Here is a 23,890-nt window from a genome sequence, read left to right as displayed (position 1 = left end):
AGGACTCACTGCCTAGGAGGGGAGAAAGGGTCCTCAGACAGTTGAAGTACAATGATGGTCAGTTTTAATGGAAGAACACAGGGCATGTGTGATCTCAAAGAAGGAACATGTAACTCAGATGTGGAGGTCAGAGAGACCCTTTTGGAAGAAGTGACATGTACTGAGACCTGGAAGAAGCGTGTGAAAGCAGAGGGATCAGAAGGGGGAGGAATGTTTCAAAGAGAGGGAACAGCATATGTGAGGGTGTTGGATGCCTGAGGTCACTGGGGTTGGGGGGGGGGAGGAATCTTAATACTGGTCTGATTCTCACTGAGCTCCCCAAATTATATTTCAAAGAAAATCTTTGCAATAATTTGACTTCATTTTAGCTTTACCAATTCAAAACTAGAAGGACAATGCAAGTTCTAGGTATGTTTATGAATGCAGGGCAAGTCATTTGGCCCTGGATGGCTTGGGCATTGTCTGAAGTTTATGGAGAGGCTGTGTTCATTAACACCCCCTTAAACTGTTCATGCATGCCTTTCTAAGAGAATAATTACAGGTGGGAAGCAGTGTAGAATTCAGCTTCCCTCTGAAAAAGGGCTTCTCTTGACACAGAGCATGGGCCCTCTGTGCCTAGGCACAAAGGAAAGTCAAGTGGAGAATGTTTATTTCCAGAAGCAGCTGCAGATCTAAGCCTGAACGGTGTCCTGGGTTCCTTCAGGATGTTCCAGAAGTCAGAACTAAATTCCGAGTTGTTGAACATCGGTCACCCATTTGGCCCCAGACAGCTGTGAACTAACTCTGATGACCAGTGATGGCCTACACGGGCAGTGGGTGAGCCTGAATCTGGAAACTTGGGGCAAACAGGCTTGATATTTTGAGCAATGGTTGTCCTCTCCTCATTGTGCAGATAATGTTCACCTGAGGGACGTACTTCTTTGAACTCACACAGATTTTGTGATTACTTCTCTCCCAAAAAATAAATTGTGGAGAAGTAAAGAGCACTACAATAATTCATAATGGCAAAAATTGTCACTGGCACATCACCAGGAAATCCCTGTGGTTTATGGGTTAAAACAATGGTTATCAAAGTATGAATCTTGGAACAGCAGCAGCATCAACCGGGAACTTGTTAGAAATGCAGATTCTCAGTCTCACTCCAGACCTACTGCATTAGAAACTCTGGGCAGGACCCACAATTTGTGTTTCAACAAACCCTCAAGGTGATTCTGATGGACGTTGAAGTTTGAGAACCACTGGAATAAATAAGACAGGCTACAGGCAATGAGAAAATCCTGTGACATATTGATTAGTTGCTTGTGACTACCACCCCATTCTCTCCTCTTAAGAAAGTATCTTGGAGCCCAGCTGGTGTGGGTCAGTGGTTGAACATCGACCCATGAACCAGGAGGTTATTGGTTTGTTAAGATCAGGGTAACTGCCTGGATTGTGGGCTCGATCCCCAGTGGGGGCGTGCAGGAGGCAGTCAATTGATGTTTCTATCTCTCTTCCTCTTTCTGTAAAATCAACAAAAAATGTTTGTTTGTTTAAAAAAAGAAAGTATCTTGTGAGTGAAAATGATGTCATTATGAGGACAGCCATGAATTTGCACAAATTTATTAAAATATTTAACATATTGTTAACTTTGATACCTTAATTTTTCTTTGTTAATAACACATAACAAAAGTCACAACAGGGATACCACAGTTAAGTACTGCAGTTCTATTACTGTGGTCAGAAAAATGGCTTTTATTTATTTATATTATACCTTATACCAGGGGTGGGGAATCTCCGGCCCAGGGGCTGTATAAGGCCAGAGAAATAATTTGGTCTGGCCCTGCCAAAGCATTAGGGGTGAGTTAATGAAATGTTTGACCAAATATAGCAGGCTAATTTTTAAGTTGATAATTTTGAATGACCTGCAAATTATGTTATAAATATCCGAATGGCCCTTGGCAGAAAAAAGGTTCCCCACCCCTGCCCTACACTAAGAAATATGCTTGAATTGCTCTCCAAGAGACACATACGTGTGTATGACCAGGACAAATATTTCATGCAATAACACCCTTACTATATGTTATGTGCTGTTTATTAAAAGTATGCTTGTTGAAATCCATTAAATTGATCCCATGACCCACTATTGAAACATGACCAGAATTTGGAAAAACATGGATGTGGTAAGCTGTCTTTGCATGGACCCTGTCTCTAGACCAGGAGAGGAATGGTCTGGCCTCACCAGGTAGACTTGACTTTTAGTCCCTGTTCTGCCACTCTGAGCTGTGTGACCTTGGACAGTTTAGTTCTCTGAGCTTTACTTTTCTTACCTGTCAATGAAGTTGATAATATCTACCTCACAGAGTTGTGACAAGGGAATGACAACATATTTCATACAGTGGCTGGCAGTGGTAGCTACCACCTTACTTTGAAATGGTACTGTTAGCACTGTTTTTCAGATCATCATCAGTTACATACATTTTTGTGGTAACCACCTAAAGCAGTGTTTCACAAATATTTTCCATACTGCAATGAATAAGTACTCCCTGTAGTCTATGCATTCAGAAATATTTAAAAAATAATTTTATTTAAAAAATGCATCCGAGTTCTACACTCTATTCTAAAATATGCCCAAATTTTGATACATATTTTAGAATATTTTGTTTTAATATAAAATTTCGTCTCCCTGCCCCAAATCCTGGAGGGTACTGAAACTGCAGAAGATGCCACTGACCACATGTACTCTAAACATAGATAGATCTTATGGTTGTGTTTCTGTGGGAAGATGCTCATTAGACTTTTTTTGAATAGTCATGCCTGTTGGTGATTAGAGGCAGCATCTTCATATATGTGGCTCTGTAAACTAGCATCTCAGGTCACCCATGGACCCTGGGCAGTTAGCAAATGTGGAAGCACCAGGGATTGATCACCCATGAATCCGATGTTGGGGAGACCCAGCTAATGTTCACTTGTCTTTCTGGAGGTCATGATTGTGGTCGGTGGCCAGGCACCCAAGGCGATCCGCAGCGTGGAGTGCTATGATTTTGAGGAGGACCGATGGGACCAGATTGCTGAGCTTCCTTCCAGGAGGTGCAGAGCAGGTGAGCAGCACCGCTGCCCCGTGCGCAGCTGCCTTCGCCGCGTGCCTCTGCTTGGTGCCTGAGTCCTGCTTTGCTCCTTGTTTCCCCAAACATCTGTGCATTACAGACGCTCTTTCTTTTCCTTCCCACCTGCCCAATTTCTAGCTATACCTTCTGGGGTCAGTTCTTATGTGTTTAGGGACTTCAGCTAAAATTCAAGTATTTGCTTGAATCAAACAAAATTAGAAAAGCAAATATGAAAAAAATCCAATGAGTCCCATAATGACTTCCAAATATCTAAGGTTGGAGATCACCTTCTGTGGTGAGTTATTCACACGCCTGAGACGATCTCAGTGTGTCTTGGCTTCCTGTGCCTCAGGTGTGGTGTTCATGGCTGGCCACGTGTATGCTGTGGGCGGGTTTAACGGCTCACTGCGTGTGCGGACAGTGGATGTGTATGACGGTGTGAAGGACCAGTGGACGTCCATTGCCAGCATGCAGGAACGCCGGAGCACGCTGGGGGCAGCCGTGCTCAATGACCTGCTCTACGCCGTGGGAGGCTTTGATGGCAGTACTGGTAGGTCCTGGACACAGTCCCCACCTGTCCCAGCCTAGGACACACCCTCCATATAACCCTGGTTTGCTCAGCCAGTTCTTGGGCCAACCCTTCTGTCCATCCATACTTACTTCCCCAAGAACATACCTGTCCTTTATCCCAGCTTGGGTGCCAGAACCAGGCTTTCCTACACAAAGAACATGTAACTGCCCACATGCTGTTATTTCTAGGGCTCTAGGAAGGACCCCATAGTCAGAAGAGGGCCCTTTCTCCTTTCCAGTGACTGGGAACCATTCATTCAGAAGATGAGACTTAGAAAGAGAGCGTGCTTACCTGGAAGGCATCTCTCTGTAGTCTGAACCCCCTGTTGGACAGATGAGGGAGCTAAGGTTCAGCCATAGGAAGAGACCTGGCGGCTCAGGACACAGTCTGAAGCCCCACTGAATCTTTGCAAGTTATGCCACTGCAGGAACGTCCCCTTGCTCCTGGTTGTTACCTAGCTTCAAAGTTAGAATCAGAAACTATTAGTGGACACGGAGTTGGAGACGTTATCTCATTTCTCCTCATATCTCCAGGTGGAGTCTCTGTAGGCAATACCTCTATTAAAATAAAATGATATCCTTTGGCCCCCAGGGATGTGAAAACAAATATTTTTCACTTCTCTGAATTTTCATGTATGTCTTTACAAGTTGGTGACCTTTACCAGCCTTCTCTTTGCCTCACTCATGTAACTCCAGTATTTGTAGTGCCTCCGGGGCTGCCGGTAGTAACAGGACCTGGGAATAAAGAGAACAAATGGGTGTAGGACATTGTGGTGTGTGGTTTTTTTTAGAATTCTCTTAGGATTTTCTTTTGGTTGTATTTAGAAAAACTGAGTAAATTGTGGCTTAAAAAATGAGAGATTTTGTATTACTCATGAAACAAGAAGTCTAGAGGTTGGCAGTTGCTGACTTGGTCCAGTTGCTCAAAGATATTGGGGCCAAGTTCTGTAAGAGTCTCTTGGCCTTATCCTCATGGTCACAAGATGGCCATTACAGTTCCAGCCAATATGTTTGTGTTCCAGGTACAAAAAAGCAGGAGGGCTATTTCAGAAATCCCCATCAGGCTTCTGGGTAGGTCACATTGATTTGGTTACCCCTAGTTGCAAGGGAGTCTGGGAAGGCAAGTGTTCAGCTTTTCAGCCTCTAAGGTAGATGAAAAGGGATAGGAGTGTGGGAATAGGTAGGTATTCAGTGAAGCAGCCTCAGGTATTTATTCCATTCTGTAGATTTAACAATTTATGTTTGCAAAGCAGTTCAGTTATAACCCCTGACCTTGCAGATGTGTTTTGGGCAGGTGCCATGGGCCGCAGAGTGCGGCAGAGGTGGTGCTGAGCCATACACCCAGGTCTGCACTCTTTTCCACCTCAGTTTCTCAGCACAGCAGGGTGAGGCTTGGTACCATAGAAATCTCACAAATCTCTTATCTCCCAGGCCTAGCATCGGTGGAAGCCTACAGCTACAAGACCAACGAGTGGTTCTTCGTGGCCCCAATGAATACACGGCGGAGCAGTGTGGGTGTGGGTGTCGTGGAGGGTAAGGAGCAACAGTGGGTATGGCCCAGCCTGGGCCTTCTCCCGGTTCTCTGGCTCTATTCCTTTCACTACTGCTCTGAGTCAGGTACTGATATCCTAATTTAACAGATGAGGAAAGTGAAACTCAGAAGTGAAGCTACTGGCACAAAAAAATAAGCAAGTGAACTAGGAGGAACCTAGAAGGGAAATGCCTACTTATCACTTTGGCCACTTGTTAATAGCTTTGTTACATGTTGGGAAGGGGAGAAGGGTGGGGGATCCAGAGTCAATATGTAGAGGGGGTGAGAGTTAACTCTTTAATTAATTTTGTCCTCACGTTGAACATTAACAGAGCCTGAGTGAGGTGGGCACCTCTTCCCAGGTCTGATTAGGCCCTGCAGGGCAGGTTGGTTGTAGAGTCCTGCTCTGGTCAGGAAAGGTGTGTGGGGTGATGTAGGAGGGAGTGGGGAGGTGTGGAGCCTAGTTAGACAGTACATTGAAATTTGTAGATGGCTTTCACATCCAATTACTCACCCACCATCCCAAACCCTTTTGAAGGAGAAGGTAAGATTTAGATTTCCTCCATTCTGGCCAACTGAGTCCCAGAGGTGTAAGTGATTTGCCTCTTGTGAGTAAATAGCACAGTGGGTCCTTGAACTCAGGTCTAACTCCTAACCCAGAGCTCTTTCCACTGTGCTACTCCTGCAGACCATTAGAAAATGCTAATGGGGGTTTTTACAAATCTGTGTGAATTAAAGCCTAGCATATTATTTGGGCTAAAACGTTATACTTTGCAGAACAACACTGGTTTATTAGCTGTCCCGAGGTGGATTGAGCTGTAATATCTGTGCATTCAGATATCTGCATTTTCTCTCTCTCTCACGGGCACACACAAGACCACAGAGCGCTCTGGGGAGAGTGTAATTTGCAGTGAATTAGACATCAATAGAAGGATTCTATTTTCTCATTGCATTTCTCAGTCTGTACAGTATTGTGTAGTTTAAATTTTCATTTTATTCTAAGTCCTGGACAAGTCATCTTAGCGAGCGCAAGGATTTTATCCTCTGCAAAGATAAATTATTTCTTGCAATCTCATCCGCCTAGTGGAACAGAAATTGATTTGTCTGCCAAGTCTAAGTGCTTTGTCTAGCCACCTTCCCATTTCACCCCTTGTTTCTTAGCCAGGAGTATCAAACAATCAAGTAGGGGTTTAAATAGCATACCCCTGTTAATAGATTCAAGGAGAAACTTTCAGTGGGTATTTTTCAGCTGACACAGGGTTGGACTGGTTGATGGGGATTAGAGAGGAGGTACCTTCATGGTTGTAATTTCAAATACTCCCTTTGACAAAGGCTTTCGTGAGCATGTTCTATTATGTGGAAGAAGGCTGTCTTGTCGCATGCCCTATGGGCAGTTGTTCACCTTGTCCATCCTGAGTCAGAAGCTCTTTTGGCTGTGAGTCATTCTGGGCAGCAGAGTCCTTAAAGGGAGGATCTATAGTGGACTCGGCTTCACTGTGGCCTTGTTGATGCAGCTCTCCACATAGCTCCTCCCTCTCATTATCTCCTAACCATGGCTATGCAGGCTGAATGACACCAGAAAAAAAACAAAGAATGGAGATCAGGATCATTTGCTACTGGCTGCTTAGAAGAATTCCTACTTGGGAAAAGGGACAGTGAGGCTCGGAGATTAGGCAGAAGTTCCCAACAGAGCGGAGATCGAGTGTTTTGGAGAAATAGGTTTCTAGGAGATCACTTGGGCCGCTCCTGCCTCTTACCTGGGGTTGCCCTCCAGAGCTCCTTGTCTCCCCCACACCCCAGGTCTTTCTCCTCCCTGAGATTAGGCTTTGACGAGTGGCGGGCAGCTGGGTGAGCAGGTGGTTGTGTCTGAGCCAGCACACACTGAGAGAGTGGCCTGGACCCTGGAGGAGCTGCTGAGTCAGTTTTCTCTCTTGGGCAGAACTGGGGAGGAGGTGTTCCTTTTTATAGAAGGGCCAGTTGAGAGGACTGTAGGGCAGAAAACAAAACCAGGCTCAAGGATAGAAGAAAAAACAATTGAACATATTTGAGTCCCTGTAGGGCAGTTAGTGGTAGAATCCTGATACAGCAAGGGTCCTGATGCTAGAACATCGTTTTGAGCCTGAAATCTCTTTCTAACATAAAATAATGGCAGATTTTCACATACTAGTTGTACTCTTGGTATTTCTCTATTAAGAAAGCACATGTTGACAAAAATATTTTAACTCTGTTAAGTAGATTTTCATCTGGTGGTGTTTATTTAGTCTACTAGAGGCCCCGTACGTGAAATTTGTGCACTGGAGGGGAGGGAGTGTCCCTCAGCCCAGCCTGCACCCTCTCCAATCTGGGCTCCCTTTCACAATCCGGGACTGCTGGCTCCCAACCACTCGCCTGCCTGCCTGCCTGATTGCCCCTAACCGCTTCTGCCTGCCAGCCTGATCGACGCCTAACTGCTCCCCTGCCAGCCCGATTGCCCCCAACTGCCCTCCCCTGCCAGCCCGATCACCCCCAACTGCCCTCCCCTGCTGGCCTGGTCGCCCCCAACTGCCCTCCCTGCCAGCTTGGTCACCCCAAACTGCCCTCCCCTGTTGGCCCAGTCGCTCCCAACTGCCCTCCCCTGCTGGCCATCTTGTGACAACATGGGGGCGGCCATCTTGTGACCACATGGGTGCAGCCATCTTATGACCACATGGGGCGGCCATCTTTGTGTGAGGGCATGATGGTCAATTTGCATATTACCTCTTTATTATATAGGCTAGTTAGTATTTAAGATCTTTGTTATAACTCCAAGGTCCCCCATAGGTTTGGGGTCTGCAGGTAAGCTAGGATTCCCCATCACACACACACACACACACACACACACACACACACACACCCAAGACCCTCCTACTTCATTCTAAGACTACATGTTCAGCCCAAAATGTTTCAACCCCTGCTCTGGGAGAAGTCAAATAATTTACTTTTCCCAACCTCAATCCCAACCCAGGCAGAAATGATGTTCTTAGGTAACAGCTTATGATATTTTTATTTTACCAGTAGGTGATTTTGCTTCAGGGCTCAGAGATCACAAGGGAGTGTGCAGACTCATTCTAGCCGTGTCAGCCCAGCATGCACACCGAGCCCTCCATTCACGTGCTCCACCTGTGAGAGTTGTGGACAGAGCACAAACCACGGCTAAGACAGAGTTTGGGTTCTCACCAAAGAATAATTTCCCATATTTGTTCTGTCTGCCTGTAGCTGCGGCCCTCTAGTTTTCCATCTCTCAGTACCTCACTCTGGAGAATACCTAACATGGTTCACCAGTAAGAATATGCTGGGCCCCTGCAGTGCTGGGCCATAGCTTTGAGCTGTGAGGAGCTCAGTATGTATGGGAAGTAGAAGTCTGAGATGTGAAGGATGCTTATCCTGGCTGGGGAGTAAGTTGGTCCCACGGAGGAAAGGGGTCCTGAGCTCTGATGCAGGTGAGGGTGGAGTTGCAGTCACACTCTGGTTTCATGCCAGCTTCCCAAGCACCATCCTCAGCTACTTTGTCTGTTCCAGGAAAGCTCTATGCTGTTGGGGGTTACGATGGGGCTTCCCGCCAGTGCCTGAGCACCGTGGAGCAGTACAACCCAGCGACCAATGAGTGGACATACGTGGCGGACATGAGCACCCGCCGCAGTGGCGCAGGTACGGGGGGAGCCTCAGGGTGCAGGCTCTGTCTGATCTGCTCACAGGTGGGTCTGGAGACCAGCAACTTAACATCCTATCTTTTAACCTCTCTCTTCTTTCCTTTCAGTGTACATAACCCCAGTTATTCTTTCCCTGGGGATTACTTTGCTAGAAAATGGATGAGATAATATTCTCTTCATCATCATTCCTTCATCCCTTCTATTTCTGTTGGGATGCCTGCATCTCATGAAAGTAAGGCTTGGTATGTGCCAGGCTCTGTCCTAATGACTTTCTATGACTCAGTTTATTTAATCCTCACCACAGCCCTATGAGGTAGACACAATATCAGTTTCACTTAAGAGCAAGTCAGCCTGGGACTGAGTAATTTGCTCAAGGTTATATCCTTAGGAACTGGCAGAGTCAGGATTCCCACTCAGACCTATCTTACTTCAAAGTTAAGCTTTTTTGACCTCCAAATTATTAACATCTCATTCTTACAAAGTAGTAGGACAAGCACAGCTATCCCGTCTTCAGTGGAAAAGCTAAAGCTTGACTGTCTAGTGCAGCCGTGGGCAAACTACGGCCCGTGGGCCGGATCCGGCCCGTTTGAAATGAATAAAACTAAAAAAAAAAAAGACCGTACCCTTTTCTGTAATGGTGTTTACTTTGAATTTATATTAGTTCACACAAACACTCCATCCATGCTTTTGTTCCGGCCCTCCGGTCCAGTTTAAGAACCCATTGTGGCCCTCAAGTAAAAAAGTTTGCCCACCCCTGGTCTAGTGTCTGTATTGAGGGTTGAAAGCCAACCTGTTAGAGTTCATACTTGGAGATAAACTTAGGTCGCCCCAGCTCACGTTCCCTTCCTCACGCCTCCCCCACATGGGAAGAGAAGGACTTCCCACTTTCACTTCCTGTGGGAAGACTAGAAGCTGTGTGGCCCTTCAGGATTTTTCAGGAAGTGGAGCAACATTCCCTTCTTCTGTTTTGTCTACCTCATCATCTTAGAGGCTCAAAGGAGAGGACCTGAGAGGCCTGGAGCGTGGGCACTGGATTTCTGTCTCAGTTCCTGTGGGGAGTGGGGACCGATGACCAACCTGGGCCTGGCGGGAAGGTGGTGTGACTTCTGGGAAGGGAAGCAACGATCAGGCATTTCCCCCACAATGTTAAGCCTTTCTCTTTTGTGAATTTATGAAGATTGATTTGTGATCTCATTTTATAGTACTAAACATATGACCACTTCCTCAGCATTCGTTAAAAAGTATGCCATGCTAATATTTTAAAGAATCTTTGTGTGTTCACTGGTCAGCAAAGACAAGCTGTATGATTCCACTCAGGAAGCGCTGTGGTTGGCATGCAGTTTTCAGGGAGCTTGTCTCTGCTGATCCCCACGGGCTGGCACTTCCTGAACATGCAGCAATGGTGCAAGTCAGGAGGCTGGGCTGGGTCTGCCCGGTCTGCTCCAGCTGCTGTGGGCCTCGGGCAGGTCCTTTCCCTTCTGGCCTCCGGTTCCTGACATGTGAAATGAGTGGGTTGTAGTCGATGTTCCCTTGGGGCCAATTCAGTTCACCAGTCCCATGGTTCTTCTGCCTTATAGAGTTCTTCTGGTGATTTTGGTTTATAGAGTCTTGATAGAGTCTTCTTTGTTCTTCCTAAAAATCCTCGAAGTGATTTGAGGGTGAGAACAGTGTTTAAGCCCAAGGAAGTAGGGACAGCTCAGCAGGGGTGAGCAGCACCCACTGAAATGTGTGGTTGCTTTTAGAAACGTCTCAAGCAGAAAGTGGAGAAGCCTTTGTGGGTAGTCTTTGGTGGCTGAGCACCTGGAGGCCCTGCCCTCTGGTCGCTCCAGTGAGCACAGACCTGCCTTAGGAGTGCAGGCTCAGCTGTGGACAGAGCTGCCTTGGAGGCCGCACTGCTCTGTCTGCCAGGCTGCTCAGGGCTGTTGCTGAGTGGTGATCACTCGGGCAGCTCCTGCCTCTCACCTGGTTGGGAACCCTGGATTTTTACAACGCTGCTGCCTGTGTTCTGGGGAAGCAGTGACCTTGATTTAGGCACTGCTTTCACCTCTGAGTTGGGAGCCCACCACGTGGTTGTGGGTAGTCTTTGGTGGCTGAGGACCCGAAGGCCCTGCCCTCTGGTTGCCTGAGGCCCTTTGTGGTGCCTAGAGCTCCTGTGGCTGTAGGTTCAGGAAGCCTTTGCGTGACATTTACAGAGGCAGTGCCAAAAGGGCAGTGTGCCCTGAGCCTGGAAGGTGCCTGCCTCCTCAGCAGGCACGGGCAACGACAGCAGATGGCTGTGGGGAAAAGGCCATTTTTGGTCCCGGCGTGTGCCAGTTCCTGCTGCGTGTGGAGGGGAAGGTGAGGTAGCTTTGGAACACTGCATTTTATGATCCTAAGCCAGTTTCACCTGTTTTCATCTCACCACACACACACTAATTACTAAAATTCTGCGGCACACCAAAAAATATATTTTTTGCTGATCAGCAAAAAAATAGGTATAATTTTGATTCATTCACACAAGATGGCTATTATTGTGTTTTTTATTTGACAATCTAAGGGGAAAGAGGTCAGTACCCCTGACTATAGTCAAATAATGCCTGTTTTAAAATTATTGCGGCACACCAGTTGAAAATCCCTGCCCTAAGCCCATTAGATAGTCATTGCTGATATAACACTACCATCTGCTGTCGGTTTAGGGCAACTGCAAGGAGCCACTAGACAACCAGCATAATTGCTGAAGGAGATTTTATGTATTTTGTCATTCAAACAATATTTGTTAAGAACCTACCTTTAGGCACAGGGAAACATGTGGTAAGTCCTGGGTCTGTGGGTATAAAACCTGGCTGCACCTCCCCATCACGTGAGGTACTTTTTCTGATTCCCGACCAGGGTCTCTGGGAGTGAAGCCCTGCAGTCCGCTGGTTCAGCTGAAGCGTGTCCAGAGGAGTCCGTGGGGCACTAGACCACTGATCTAGTCCAGCCCCCTTACAATGGGATGTTAGAGACCTAGCCAGGACCCGGTGTCCCAGCCACCAGGTTGTTCTTCTTAGGGTACTGTGCCACCCTCCTCCGCTCTGGCTTTGATTTTCTTGACTTGTATTAAAGGATTTTTGTTTTATTTTGTTAATCCTCACCTGAGGATTTTTTCCCATTGTTTTTTAGAGAGAGTGGAAGGAGGAGAGACAGAAACATCAATGTGAGAGAGACACATGGATTGGTTGCCTCGCCACGTGCCCACATGCCCACGTGTCCACATGCCCACGTGCCCAGACCAGGGCCGGGGGTTAAGTCTGCAACCAAGTTCAGCCCTGACCAGAACTGAACCCAGGACCCTTCAGTCTGCAGGCCACTGCTCTAGCCACTGAGCCAAACTGGCCAGGGCTATATTAAAAAATTTTTAAGGGTTATACTAAAACTTGTGAATGATGCAATTCTAGCACTCAGCTGAGGCCTATCAACACTGAGTGATTTGATGCCCTTCCCTGCCATCTAGAGGAGAACGGGGGGGGGGGGGGTTTTTGAGGGAGTGGAGAAGGGCTTCTGCTTCCAGACTAGCTGGGAGGTCGCAATAATGACCTCAGCACACCCACTGTGTGGCTGGGTTCCTCTTTAACGCTTTCTGTCCAACTGCTGATAAAAGGCTGAGTAATAAAAGTAATACAGCAGTGAAGGAAAACTAGGTGAAAGGAGAAGAAATATGATTTTACCACTCAGAAATAACTCCTTTTAATGTTGTGGAGTTCTTTCAGTGCCTCCCCCCCTTTTTTGTATATAAACCTCCACTTATTTACACTTACATACACATATTATGTATATGCACATATAAAATATGTTTTTGTTTTTTTAAGTAGAAATGGGGTCATATTTGCTTTTTATTTTGATGTTTAAAGGCTGACAATCATATGAGGCGGCAGGTTATCATATTTGTTTTCCAGATGAGGACACTGAGGTACAAGGGAACAAAACAGCACTCCCATGTCACCCTGCTGGTGGCAGCTGCTGGGACTGGACACCAGGCCTCCTGGTTTCTGGTCACTACAGCCAGCCTGAGGCGGGGACACTGTGTTCTGCCTTTCAGGGGTTGGGGTTCTCAGCGGACAGCTGTATGCCACAGGTGGGCACGATGGGCCCTTGGTGAGGAAGAGCGTTGAGGTTTATGATCCTGGAACAAACACCTGGAAGCAGGTGGCAGACATGAACATGTGCCGACGCAATGCAGGTAATGTGACTGCTCTCTCTGTTTCCCTCGGGGGTTGTGGTCTTTTTCTCCCTGTAAACCCTGGCCCTAAAGACTCCCAGGCTGGGGCTGAGCTGTCTCATGAACAGGGAGTGCCCATTTGCTGGTGGGCTCTGGGCTAGGGGAGGGAGAGCTTGGAATCCCAAAAGCTAGCCACAGGGTCCCCACTGAGATGCACTGAGAGGGAAGGGTGATGACTCTCAGTGCACAGAGATGGACATAGAACAACCCTCTGGTTGCCATCGATGCTTTGAGGACCTGACCGGACAATGGCACTTGGTTTTATCTTTTCTTTGCCAGGACCTGGCTCTGAGAACCTCCCACTTCCCGCTTGAAACCAGTCTGCTTCCTTTCAGGGGAACCTGTGAAGGGATTTATGATTCATTCTCCAATAGAACCACTTCCCTTACTCCCTTCTTTGTATTTCCTGTCTTTCCTTCCCTACCCTTTTCCTTTCTTACAGAAATGATTTTCCTTAGAGTGTTTAGGTTTTTCTTCCTGGAGCTCAATACCCCTATTAAACTGTTTTATTTTAGAACTTTGCCCTTTGGGCCATGTCCTGTGTTGGTGATTCTGCTTTAAGCCTCCTTACTCTATGAAAGGTTGGCTTAGCCCAGCTTCCCAGGTTAGAAAGACAAACAGGTGACTTCCAGGCAGGTTATTTTCTTTAACTCAAATTACCTGTTTGTTAAACCCATTTGTAGCTGACTTGTTGAAACTGTAAACAGAGAGCTTATTAATTTGCTCATTGTCTAAGCCTGCTGTGATATAACTTGCCCTTTAAGCCACCTGAGTGAGGAATTACAGAACCTGCAAGACAGCTAGTCTATCTGCAGTCTGAGAATTAAATTTAGATGTAAATGTGTATATGTACACACATTCACATATAGATATTTCTGTTTTTATAACAGAAATCAAATCACTCTGTAATAGTGTTTGATAACCTGCCTTTTTAATTCACTTTACAATCTTTCATGAATATCTTATTATAAATATACTAGAGGCCCGGTGCATGAAATCCATGCATGGGGGAAGGGGGGTGTCCCTCAGCCCAGCCTGCACCCTCTCTAATCTGGGACCCCTCGAGGGCCCGTTTAATGAACATCCCTCTCACAATCCAGGACTGCTGGCTCCCAACCACTCGCCTGCCTGCATGATTGCCCCTAACTGATTCTGCCTGCCAGTCTGATCGATGCCTAACTGCTCCTTTGCTGGCCCATTTGCCCCTAACTGCCCTCCCTTGCCAGCCTGGTTGCCCCCAACTGCCCTCCCCTGCCGGCCATCTTGTGTCCACATGGGGGCGGCCATCTTATGTGTTGGAGTGATGGTCATTTTGCATATTACCTCTTTATTATATAGGATTTACATGATATTATTTAAATGCCTATATCATAATTTAACTAATTTACGATGGGACATTTTAGATTATTTTCACCCTTTCTATAAGTAATGCTTTGGTTATTATAAATTGTCCTTATAGTTAATCAATGCATACATCTAAAATTATTTTTTAGAATAAAAGGCCAGAAGTGCATTTTTGAATCAGAGGAGGCACATGTGCTTTCAACACCACCTGGGAAGAAGGTGCAGTATTTGAGAGGATCTTCACCAATACTGATAGTTACTACTTTTTGAGTATTATCAATCTCTTATTATAATTTTTAAAAAATACACACAAAAATACACAGTATATTAGACTACGGCCTTTTACAGACTTGATGAGCAAGAATTATATTTTCCTGTGTTGAGTTCCCACTCATGACACCCTGCCCCCAGACCAGCTCCCTCTGAGAGGAGGGTGGGTGAAGTGCCACATCCCTGGGAGCAGTGTGCGGACTTAGACCCCAGGAATGTGAAGGGGTCAGAGACACCACCACTAGCTGCACACGGTATGAATATAATAGGGTTGATCAGGGGAAAGCTTTCAAGTAGAGTGGGAGCAGGGTGCGTGAAATCCCCCGTTGTCTCATCCTGCAGCTCAGTCTGGGCATGGGAGGTGTGCGTGCACTGGTGGCTAACACTCCAGTGGACGGGCCTGTCCCCTTAGGGCTCTACCTATTTATAGAGTCGGGAACAGGGAGCAATTGCAAGACCATGTAGTATGAAAGCTCCCTGGTCAGAGAAGTGACCTGTCAGAAAGGGGACGACAGAGCCAGTGGCTGTTTTCAGTATGTACTTTTGTTGAACAAACTTAGACCTGTGGAGCCAGCTCTCTTTTTTGCTCCCATGAAGCGAAGAAGAAGAGCCTCGAAGGCAATCCAGATTTATTGGCCGCTTGTCCATGTCAATTCCTTGGTGCTCCTGCTATCATATTTCCCATGGCTTCTGTTTGATGCCCAGGGGTCTGTGCAGTGAATGGGCTCCTCTATGTGGTTGGAGGGGATGATGGATCCTGCAACCTGGCTTCGGTGGAGTACTACAATCCTGCCACTGACAAATGGACACTGCTGCCAACCAACATGAGCACGGGGCGGAGCTACGCAGGTCAGTGCGCCCCACCCCACGCCACCCACTCCATCATTCTGCGCTCATTACAGATACTCATAGTTAGCACTTGTTTCCCCAGCAAACCTGAATGTATCCTCGGAAGTCTTTTCTTTTTCTTTCTTTCTTTCCCCCCCCCATTTGTATCTGTAACCAAACTTATCCCTGGGCCCAGCAGAGGCGATCAGGGCCCATGAGTCAGTGTTTCTATGGCAGCCTCCTGGACTGGTACCTGCCATGAGTGGGCAGGCACTGAATTTCACACGGCTGCACAGAAATCTTTACATAACACTCCAGGGAGCCTCTTCCAATTGATCTAAGTCATTATAAGAGGCTTTGGAATTTTATTGCCATTCCTGGTTTGTTTTGTGCTGGTCTAGGTGGAATAAGATGCAGTTCTTGCTTTCCAGAAGTTGGAAGTTAAGATCTGCCTACACAAAACAGGACATACAAGATGATGCACACATAAATTCTAAGTGGAATGCACTATACAGGCTTTAGGACACGGCAGGTGAGAGCTGGCAGAGTCAGGGAATACCTGCTGAGGAGATGGGGCTGATTAAACGTTGAGGGCAGATCACAGTCACACGGGAAGCTGCCCTTTGCTATGCCTCCTCCCTGTGCCCCGGGCAGTGTGTTAGTACAGTGCAGATGTTTTCAACAGCCCTCTGGTCAAATGGGACTGTTTTCTTCCATGTTATGACACTGAGGTACAACGGTTGGGTCTGATGAAACTAAGACTTAGAGGGTTTGAGTAACCTGCTCAAGACCACACAGCTAAAAAATGGCAAAGTCAGAATTCAAACCAGGTCTGACTCTCAAACCATGCCCTTGGTACGACCCCAGCTCCGAGTTGGGGGAAAAAAGCATTCCACACAAGAGACTGGGGGAAGGAATACACGAGGCTTATTCCTGGGGAGTGTGTGTGATGGGTTTGGTGCAGGGGCAGGATCAGAGTTGGTGTTGCTGAGGTCAGGGGTCAATAGGGAGACAAGCAAACATATTTCCATCATGTAGCCCCGCGCCTTGTATCTGGTTCTCCAGAAACTGGGATAATTAGAGCTAACGTGCTTATTGAGCACATACAATGTGCCAGGCATTATCCTAAGTATTTGAAGACCCTTATCTCATTTAGTCCACATAAGGACGACGCTGACGGCATTCCCATTCCCTTTCTGTGTTAGAAAGGTCAGTCAGTCCTCCTTGTTTGGATTTCAGGGCAAAGGAAGATTGGGCCTTGCAGGCTCACCTCCCACATTCTGTCAACACAGGGCTTTAATTGCAGTGAACTTATTTTACTTTCATCCGCTCATTTAGGATTTTTCTCTGATCAATATAAGAGATGTAAGAGGTATTTTTGTCCTAGAGTGATTCTGTTCTCAAGGTTAATTATTAAAACCAGGACTGTCATTTTCTTCTCGAAGTCGTAGTGGGACAGGCAGGGCATTTTCTAGTAGGAGGCAGTGGGGCCAGCGAGGGACACTCCTTGGCTCCATGCATGCCTGAACCAGAGGGGAAGGCTCAGGTGTGATGCTTAGAATTACCTTGCCCTGGGACTCTGGGCAAGGTAATCCATCGGACTGAACCTCTGTTTCCTCATTTGTAAAATGAGAATGAAATTATACCAAGCCTCTTAGGGCTGTTGTGAGAATGAAATGCGATTATAGTTGGAAAGTGCTTAGCACATGGAAACCACTCAGAAAATTATTGTGATTATATAAGAAGCCAAATATTCCAAAAAGGTAATGGTGATTCTCTTTGTATGAAGGGACTAAAGTTCTGTTACTTTGTATTCTTCTTTACTTTCCAAATTTTCAATAATGGGAATATTTTACTTTTATAATAAAAAGGGAACGTTTATATTAAAAAAACAATACAGGAACCAGCTTAAAAAAAAAAGCTACCTTATGAATGGGAAGCCTCAGGTGCAGTGAGATGTCCTCAAGGTCAGGCAGCACATCGGGTCTGAGGACTATATAGCTAAGCTTTTATGTCTGTACCTTTGTCTAGAAGTGACCATGAAATGGATTTCTTAGCAGAATCTCACTACTGGGGTATACTGCGGTTTCTTTTAGCAATGCTCTCTTAATTTCACCTTCAACCAGGAGGTTTTATAGTCATGGGAATATATTAAAATAAGGCTCCAGGTACCATCATTCCTGTAGACCCTACACATAAGTTAGGGTTTTATTCAGCTGCAAGTACCAGAAAAGTTCACAGTTACCTGTTCAAGTATGAAAGGACTGTGTTTGTCTCAGGCAGAAGGAAGTTAAGGGCAGGTCTGGAGGCTCAGACTGTGATTGAAGAGCCAGGTTTTCCTCTTTTCTGTCCCACCAGCTTCATCAGTAGCTTCTGCTGCCCCTTGGGCCTTGCCTGAGCACCCCAGGCAGGACAAGGGACGAAGCCAAGGTTGTAGCACTGGCAGACTTGCATCACAATCGTGTTGGCCAGGACTGGGTCACATGGCCCTTCCAGCTGAAAGAGAGTCTGGGAAGCTGGGCTCCTAACTTGCTGGTCTCTGTATAGAGGTCAGAAACTAGGGGGGATGTTGACGGAATCAACCTCCCCAGTATCTGCTATGTGGCTTCATCCATTGCAGAGGGGTGCAGGGTCATACATGGATTTACAAAGTTGGCTGTTGAATGTGGTTCAACTTGGCTAAAACTGCACCATATACAGACATGTCTGGTTTATTCGAGGATAGAACTTAGCACTGGAGGGTGGGGGGTTCAGTTAGATGACACTGAATAATATTGGAATGGAGTCTAAAGAGGTCAAGAGGCTACAGTGTAGCTTGACCCAGTGGAAGAGGTAGGATTGCAATTTAGTTTTCCCTTGCTGTGGCTTAGGATGTCATATTCATGGACTCTTTGGAGAGACTGAGTTGATAACGTTCTCCCCTTTTGTCTTAGGTGTTGCTGTGATTCACAAGCCCTTGTGACCCCCAACTCCCACTTCCAGGACGTGGGGTAAGGGAGGGGTGCTGCCTGGGACTCAAAAGAGAGGGGTCATGACGGCTGGATCCCACTCGGCTGGATCCCACTCGCTGGGAGAGTCTGCAGTGGAGTGAGAACCGCCCTCCTCTGACTTGGCAGAGTGGAGTCTGGAGTGAAGACTGGGCCCCACCTCCTGCATCTCTGAGGGTGTTTGGCCTCTGCCCCAAGCAGTGGGTTCTGGTAGCTTTGGGCTACAGGGAGAACGTGTGTCTGAGAATGTGGATGTGTGTGTGTGTGCGTCAGAGAGAGTGTTGTGTATATGTGTGGTTAGAACATGATATCTCACTAAGTTCGGGGTGGGGTGTGACAGTCTACTGGATTTCTGTACTACTGATCCTTCCGCTGTGGTAAAAATCAAATCACAGACACTCTCTTCCTGTGGGCACCTGAGACTACTGCCGCCTCTGTCTCCTGGAGGGCAGGGATGCCAAGAAATGACTGGCAGGAGAGGCAGTGCTCTGGCCATGCCCACATGCTGGCCTTGACTCTAGCACTGTCGGCAGAAGAGATGAGCATTCTTGAAGCTGCACTGTGACCTCTCTGTGCTAGAACTAGGAGCAAGCAGGTGCCCTGCCCCTCAGCCGGCTCTTCCTTGGTCTCTCCTACAGGAAGCACACAAGAGCTGCTCAGTCTTTGGACCACTGGTTTTTGATGTCATGAATTCCAGGTTTGGGAAGTTCGTGTCTCTTCAGCTAGCGCTTCAGAGAAGCCCCAAGTAACACACTAGGAAAAAATATACGAAAATCAAAAACCAAAGTGGGAAGGCTTCAGTCCCTGCCCACAAAGGTCTCAGAGAGAATCCTACTTCTGGATTTTTCCAGGATATGCAAGTCCCCATTATATTTATTATCCAGAAGTAATTATTCCCAACATCCTTTTTACCATCGAAAGTGTTCTGATATGGAGGATAAGTAAAAGGTCACCCTACCTCCAAACCCACAGCCTGGTTTGTCCTGCATCGGATGGGGTCACATGTGCTTCAGACGGTCATGGATGGAAGGAGTGTACCAGCTTGGCTGCTCGTTGGCATTTCGTGATGGTGGTCAAGTCTGTCTCAGGTCCTTGTCTTCCTTTCCTTGTGCTCTGTACCCTCTCTCCAGCCCTCAGAACACTCCCCTCCTCCTTGCTTCCCCTGTGGGGAAGGAGATGGTAGGCTCTGGATGTGTGATCTCTCTCAGGGGGACCTGCATTTTAAGAGAGGAGCTAAAGAGAATTTTGCTAGTCCACAGGTAAAAGTTATTAAAGACAGAACTTCAAGAATCTGCAGGGAGGTATTTGAGGGGGCACATAGTCATTTGCATTAAAAATAACCTTAAAGCTGTGCTGCTCCTAAATTAGCAAGTTGCTTATGTTGGGATTTCTGGCATAAGGAGGGGAGGTCTTGTGTCTGGAGTTTAACCTTCCATGATGTTAGGGTCCACCCAGAGGGAGCCGAGGGGCTTATGAGCCTGATACTGGACTTCTGATACATCTGGGCTCCTTCCAAGCAGATGTAGGAGACCAGCATTCCCTCCACCTCATGCTCACAATTGGAAACGCAGGATCTTCCCGGCTAGTTGGCCACTTTGTGTATTTACAGGATATTGTACACTGAACACTGAACTCTCTTGAAGATGAAACTTCTGATGTTGAGCAGATGTCATTTCAATGAGACATTTGGAGAGGACCAAGGCACCCAGAATTTCTTGGGAAGAGGCCAGAAATACCAGCTTTGGTGGGGCCGGGAGAAATGCCTCCAGGCGAGTTGGGGCGCACTTCGAGTCAGTGCTCGGCTCTCACCGGCACGGAGACACGGAGATGGCTAGTTCTAGAGCTCTACCTGGCTCTGGGTTGGAAGCTGATGGAATGAGCTTTTTGTTCCAAATGTTCTTCCTCCCTCTCTGAGGAAGGTTTGGGACTTAGTTTTGGTGTGTGTGTGTGTGTGTGTGTGTGTGTGTGTGTGTGTGTGTGTGTATGTGTGTGTGTGGTGGGGATGAGGGTGAGGTTGGGTCTGATGTGTGCTGTTCCCACAGCTGGTTTGAGATCCCATCCCCTCCCCTACACGTAGCAGCTGGACTTCCACTCTGTGTGGGAGAGGCTGCTGTTTGTGTGTCATCTTCCCAGAGGGTCCCTTCCCTGAAAGCTAGCCATGTTTCCTGCTTTTGGGCTTTTGCTATTGGTTCCCCCTCCCTCCTCCCTTCCAAGGAAGCACTGCCCCTAGTGGTGGTGCCACTGAGGCCATGTTCATTTTCTCCTCGTGCCCTTTCTCCTGGGGACTGGGACACTGGTGTGTCATCACTAAAAAGCCAAACTGCTCTAACTGCCCACAGATGCCATAAAAACTAGATGCCTCTTTGTCACCAGGTACTATTCTCTCTCCACTGTGGACACAGCAGACTTATTACAAGTCTATGCTGGTCACGTGGTAGATGAACCCCCAACCCCCATTCAGATGGCCACAACTACTTGTGAATGCAGCCTTGCCAGTGGTGTGTCTGAAATCCGATCACAGTCATGAAATGGAATTGCGGCCCAAGGTTACAAGCAGCTTAGATGCCACTTGGATACTGATTTGGACTACATAGAAGTCAGACTGAATTCCAAAGTAATTTCTCATACGTACCCAATGGCATCTCTCCATCTAAAAGTTGCAGTATTATGCAAATGAAAGTGACCTCATCTTCTCTATGCAATAAGAATACTTCATTTTGTTTCATGGCACACCAGTTGCAACATCCCTTAAGATGCTTTTTGAGTTGTCTTACTCTTGATATCTGTTGTGTGATGTTCATATATTCCTGAGCCAGATCCTTTCAGAGACTGCCTTTTTATAAAATCGAAGCTATAGCATTCAGGCAAAAATTTAATGTAGGTATTTTTATAAGATAATTTTTCAGGATATTTGAATTGCTTTTTGTTGTCCATGATAACGAAATGTTATGTTCTGTCCGTCATTCCCTATGTTTAAGAAACATAGTCCATGCCTATAGCTATCTTCCCTTCGTTTCTCATGTTCCCAAAACGGATTTTCAGTGGCTCCAGGTAGAAAACACAATCACCACCGGTGTTTCTTGAAACCCTTGGGACTAATGTTAAGCCTCCTCAGCACTCAGCCATCTGCGTCTGCTCTTTTGGAGTTTGCTTCCTGCAGTGGTGAGGCTGGTGGGCTCTCCCTGCCTGGCACAGCCTGGTCACTGTGGTTTGGGGAAGCCCCAGCAAAAGGCCTGCCCCCCAGCACCTGCTCCCAGCAGTGTCCTAGGTCCAGTAGACCCATCCTCATTCTCTTCCATCTCCTTATTCTTCTGAAGCTTCCAGCAGCTTAAGGCCCTTGCTGCCAGGTGATGCCCCTTTGGAAGCCTGTTGCCTGTGAACTTTACAGGAGGGTCACTCTCATGACCCCAGGAAGAATGTGTCAAGCATGTGCTTCCTGGCTGCTCACACTACACTTATAAAAGTACTTGTTTTTGTGCTGTGTCTACACTCTAGGTCTCTTTTGTGTGTTTATCTGCCATTAGCCTCATTAAAAATACTTTATTTTTATTACTATTGGGACAGGTGCCATTTGAATTGCCTCCATGCTCCCCATTTGCACCTTGTTGGGTCTAGTTGGGAGGCTGAACAAACTCATTCCAGCCAGCTGGAGTTTTCAAGTGCTTGCCTGGAGAAGCAAGGCGGTTGGAATGTATTTTCTTTAAGTGTTTGCACTATTCAGAGTTCTAAGCCCTTACGCCTAGCTGTGCTGGGTACCTACTGACCAAGCAGGGGAGCTGGCAGCACTGCCAGCATTGGGGACGGAGAGGCTTCTCCTGCGACGGATGATCACACCTCGCAGCCTGTGCAGCCTCGTCATGGGACTCAGTGACTCATGGATCAGCCACGGCAAGAGCACCCGGGACTGTGGCATTTGGAGAAACAAATCGCTCTAGTGCTATGTTCTTGCCTTTGGTTATGACTTTAAAATTCTTTCCCTCCCTTTTCAGTGGCAATAAAGGACCCTCGTTGGACTTAATTTGTATGTGACGTGTAAAATACTTCCTTTGAAAGGAGACTCAAGACACTGAATGTGTATGTCTGTGTGGGTGCACTCTGTCTGTGATTGTCCATAGGCAGGCAGACTTGACCACTGACACCCATCCAATACATTGCATAGGAAATGCCCTTGTCTGGTGTTTTCTGCTCGGACATTAGGGGCTGTCTATGTTGTAAAAGAACACTCATCACATGCTCTCTGAAGAAACAGTTCCTCGGATGTATCATTTTAACAGGAATCATGTTCTAGTTTCCCACACTTTGTTACTTTCATTTTAATAAAAGCTGAACTGTGAGAACCTTTCTCCGTCTTGGTATTTCATTTCTGTAGTCCAGACTCTCCTCTGTGTCTCAGACGTGGAAAAGATAGATTAATTCCTACATGTCTTCAGATTAAAAGTGTTTTCTCTGTAAGATCTCCTGGATAGGGTCCGGGTTCCTTTGGTCTCTGTTCTCTGGCCCAAGAACAGGGCCAGACCCACAAAGACCTTCTTTAATCAGGCCCAGTGAGGCCCGTCCCTCCAGTAGGTGTTTGGTGGTGTGGGCAACTGCCCGCTGATCATTGTGAGATGGGTGTGCTGGTCTCAGGCACAGGGAGGAGGAGACAGAGATTCAGCTATAAGCATTGATTTTTTTAAAGGTTGTTATTAGACCTAGAGGATTTTATAAGTATTATGTTTTATTAAATATACAAATATTATTAAATATACAAATATATTTTATTAAAATATACAACTATTTATTAACTATGTTGGTTCATAAGATATCAACATGTGAAATAATAATAATAGCTAACATTTATTGAGTACTTATTATGTGCCAGGCATTTTTCCAAGTGCTTTACTTATTATCGATGTATTTAGTTCCTATCACAGTCTACTGAGTTACTATTATCTTTTTACAGATGAAGATATGAGATGCGGAGAGGTTAATCAACTTGCCTAAGGTAGCAATGGCTGCAAAAGGATGGAGCCACTCCAGAGTCTGTGTCCCTAATCCTGTCACTCAGCCTTGAGGTGAGGGGAGAAGGGTGTGCTGAGGAGCACCCAGGAGAGGAAGGCACGGCCCCGGGGAAGTGCAAACATGGTTGAAAAAAACCCACTGAAGCCCAAGTTTTCAGACCCAAAATGTCCCCATCTTCTGTTGCTGGTAAATAGCCATTTGTTACTGTGATAATGGTAGCAGTAGCCACTATCATCAGTACATTGATGATGTGCTTATTTGTGCCAGACATCCTGCTAATGCACTACCTTGGCCTTTAATCCACAGCCTCCTGGGGAGGTGGCCTGGCCCCTTTGGAGCCTGGATGTTCCCTGTTGGCTGCCCTGCCTCGC

The 23,890-nt window shown here is 46.7% G+C and overlaps 1 protein-coding gene and 1 long non-coding RNA gene across 8 annotated transcripts in view; both read left to right on the top strand.

Moving 5' to 3' along the window:
- The window catches only part of KLHL3 (kelch-like family member 3), a 110,571-nt gene extending 87,711 nt beyond the window's left edge, over nucleotides 1–22,860 (top strand). For 5 of the 6 annotated variants that reach the window (XM_005881003.2, XM_005881002.2, XM_005881005.2 and 2 more), the window contains 7 exons: nucleotides 2,960–3,077; nucleotides 3,436–3,633; nucleotides 5,085–5,186; nucleotides 8,722–8,850; nucleotides 12,910–13,050; nucleotides 15,409–15,552; nucleotides 18,465–22,860. In XM_005881003.2, coding sequence (XP_005881065.1) covers nucleotides 2,960–3,077; nucleotides 3,436–3,633; nucleotides 5,085–5,186; nucleotides 8,722–8,850; nucleotides 12,910–13,050; nucleotides 15,409–15,552; nucleotides 18,465–18,493 — 861 coding nt within the window. In that variant the 3' untranslated portion in view covers nucleotides 18,494–22,860. Of the gene's footprint in view, nucleotides 1–2,959; nucleotides 3,078–3,435; nucleotides 3,634–5,084; nucleotides 5,187–8,721; nucleotides 8,851–12,909; nucleotides 13,051–13,368; nucleotides 14,118–15,408; nucleotides 15,553–18,464 lie in introns of those variants that run through there. The other variant, XM_014529121.1, reaches the window with a different exon arrangement.
- Nucleotides 22,861–23,463: 603 nt separating this feature from the next.
- Nucleotides 23,464–23,890, top strand: part of LOC102252741 — a 27,298-nt gene continuing 26,871 nt past the window's right edge. For both annotated transcript variants that reach the window (XR_314434.2, XR_001359601.1), the window contains exon 1: nucleotides 23,464–23,572. This is a non-coding gene — a long non-coding RNA (uncharacterized LOC102252741). The remainder of the gene's footprint in view (nucleotides 23,573–23,890) is intronic.

The sequence above is a fragment of the Myotis brandtii genome, unplaced genomic scaffold (genome assembly GCF_000412655.1).
Source record: "Myotis brandtii unplaced genomic scaffold, ASM41265v1 scaffold668, whole genome shotgun sequence".
In the NCBI taxonomy this organism is placed as follows: domain Eukaryota; kingdom Metazoa; phylum Chordata; class Mammalia; order Chiroptera; family Vespertilionidae; genus Myotis; species Myotis brandtii.
The sequence above is the reverse complement of the archived record's forward strand: the minus strand, read 5'-3'. Positions and strand labels throughout refer to the sequence as shown.